The sequence below is a fragment of the Portunus trituberculatus genome, chromosome 1, assembly GCF_017591435.1.
Source record: "Portunus trituberculatus isolate SZX2019 chromosome 1, ASM1759143v1, whole genome shotgun sequence".
NCBI classification, from domain to species: domain Eukaryota; kingdom Metazoa; phylum Arthropoda; class Malacostraca; order Decapoda; family Portunidae; genus Portunus; species Portunus trituberculatus.
The window spans coordinates 5,222,748-5,225,247 of NC_059255.1; the positions used below are offsets into that span (position 1 = coordinate 5,222,748).

General features: G+C 41.3%; 1 protein-coding gene across 3 annotated transcripts in view; it reads right to left on the reverse strand.

Annotated features, from left to right (window-relative positions):
* Window positions 1-2,500, reverse strand: part of LOC123516534 (E3 ubiquitin-protein ligase TRIM32-like) — a 19,317-nt gene that overhangs the window by 16,341 nt on the left and 476 nt on the right. For 2 of the 3 annotated variants that reach the window (XR_006678235.1, XM_045276013.1), the window contains exons 2-4: window positions 1,670-1,763; window positions 1,043-1,192; window positions 331-582 (exon numbers count right to left, since the gene is read on the reverse strand). Coding sequence is in view for 2 of the 3 variants with exons in the window: in XM_045276013.1 (XP_045131948.1) it covers window positions 331-582; window positions 1,043-1,192; window positions 1,670-1,763 (496 nt within the window). In the remaining variant the exon portion in view is untranslated. Of the gene's footprint in view, window positions 1-324; window positions 583-1,042; window positions 1,193-1,669; window positions 1,764-2,500 lie in introns of all 3 variants that reach the window. The other variant, XM_045276132.1, reaches the window with a different exon arrangement.

Consider the following 2,500-nt stretch of genomic DNA (forward strand, 5'->3'; position numbering starts at 1 on the left):
CCCAAACATACTCAAAACACATCAAAATACCCAAAACACACCCAAACACACTCAAAACACATCAAAACACACCCAAACACACCAAAACACACCCAAAACACCCCCAAACACACTCAAACACATCAAAATACCCAAAACACGCCCAAACACACCCAAAACACACCAAAACACACCCAAACACACTCAAACACACCCCAACACACCCAAACACACCCAAACACACTCAAAGACACCAATATACACCAAAATACCCCCCCAAAACACACCCAAACACACTCAAACACACATATAAACACATGCAAACGCAATAAGCTTTTTAAACACGCTTACATCGGCTTCCTCACAGTTCCTCAAAGCTTGAACACGCTGCTTCACGCTCTTTGCACTCTCAAAAGCTCTTGTTATGGAGGAGAGGGTCTTGCTATCCTGCGCAATCCTTCGCAGCCGCCCAGACTCCTGTAGGATGTGCCCAGCCTCCTGTAGGTCAGATATCCCACGCACTACACGAGACAGGAGGTCCCCAAGAAGGCCTGCTGTCTCCTCCCTGCTTTCCTTCACTAGTTCCTCAGCGCGTGTTTTTACCTGGTGGTGGTGGTGGTGGTAGTGGTCGTAGTATTATAGTAGTAGTGGTGGTAGTGGTGGTGGTGGTGGTGGTGTTAGTGGTAGTGGTAGTGGTGGTGGTGGTGGTGGTGGTGGTGGTAGTAGTAGTAGTAAAACAGTGGTCGTAGTATTATAGTAGTAGTAGTAGTAGTGGTAGTATTAGTGATGGTGGTAGTAGTAGTAGTAGTAGTAGTAGTAGTAACAATAGTAGTAGTGACTGTGTTTTGGTTTTCGTAGTAGTAGTAGTAGTAGTAGTAGTAGTAGTAGTAGTAACAATAGTAGTAGTGACTGTGTTTTGGTTTTCGTAGTAGTAGTAGTAGTAGTAGTAGCAGTAGCAGTAGTAGTAGCAGTAGTAGCAGCAGTAGTAGTAGTAGTAGTAGAAGTAGCAACATTTATTATCAGTAGTAGCAATAATCAACATTTTGTCATTAATCCAGCTCACCTCCTTTATAACATCATTAATTTTGCAGATGGCGTGAGTGGGGCGCGGGTGGCCATCAAAGAGGCACTCCCCGCAGGCTGGCACCTCGCAGGAGCGGCACCAGAAGGCCACACGTACCCCATGGTCCTGGCACTCGTGGGCTGACGGTAGCTAGGAGGGAGGCGACAAATACGTGAGTTACCCTTAAAATATTTAGTTTACTCTTAATTTTAACGTTTTCTTGTAGATTTTAAGGGAAATTCATCTATTTTTTATGTGATTTTATTTTGGTGTAGTAGAAAGAGGATTATATATCAAGGAAATTTCATGTCTAATCTCCATTTTCTGTTGGGTTTTTGGCACTGAAAAGGCAGACTGTGATATTTAGACCAATTTTTGATCAGTAGAAGAAGAAGTGGAAAGAAAATAGATGAAGAGAAGGAGAAAGAAAATTATATATATAAAAAAAAAGAATTAGATAATAATGCCAAAATATTATCCCTGACCTCCATTTTCTGTTGATGTTTTGACAGTGTAAAGGTAAACTATGATATTTAGACCAATTTTCAATACGTAGATGAAGAAAGACAAAGAAAATGGATAAAAATAGAGAATGGAAGAAGATAATAATGGGAAAATATCTATAACCTTCATTTTCTGTTGATTCTTGGTGCTGGAAGCCAAAATCTGGATACTGAAGTTGACTGGAAAGTTGTCAACCTCGGCGTCTTTGTATTCATGTCTGGAAATAGAAGAGAATGTTGTAGTGTCTTAACCCTTCCAGTACTGGGACACATTTTTACCTTGAGATTTGTGTACCATTAGACCATTTTATTGACATTAGCAAGGGTCTATGGAGGGCGGAAGATTAATGGCTACAGTCTTCACTATTTTAACCCCTTCAGTACTGGGACACATTTTTACCTTGAGATTTGTGTACCATTAGACCATTTTATTGACATTAGGAAGGGTCTATGGAGGGCAGAAGATTAATGGCCACAGTCTTCACTATTTTAACCCCCCACATGAGTTTCTGAAGCTGTAGAAAGTCACCAAATAGTCACCAAATAGTCACCAGAATGAATAGGGAGACTCTTGTTTTTTTAGGGCATTTTAAGACATGTTTGGCATGTTTTCGGTACATTTGAGAACAGTTCTGCTATGTTTTTACACCCAAACACACCCACACACATACACACACCAAAATCATCTTAAAACACACCACATACACCCAAAACACCCATAACACCACAAAACACACGAAAACACACCAAAACACCCAAAACACACCCAAAACACACACAAAACACACACAAACACCCCTAAAACACCCCCAAACACATCCGGAACACCCAAACGCACACACACCCAAATCATCCCCAAACACACTAAATGCACCCAAAACACACGAAACACGAAAACACACCCAAAACATACCCAAAACGCACCCAAAACACCACAAAACACCCAAAACACCCA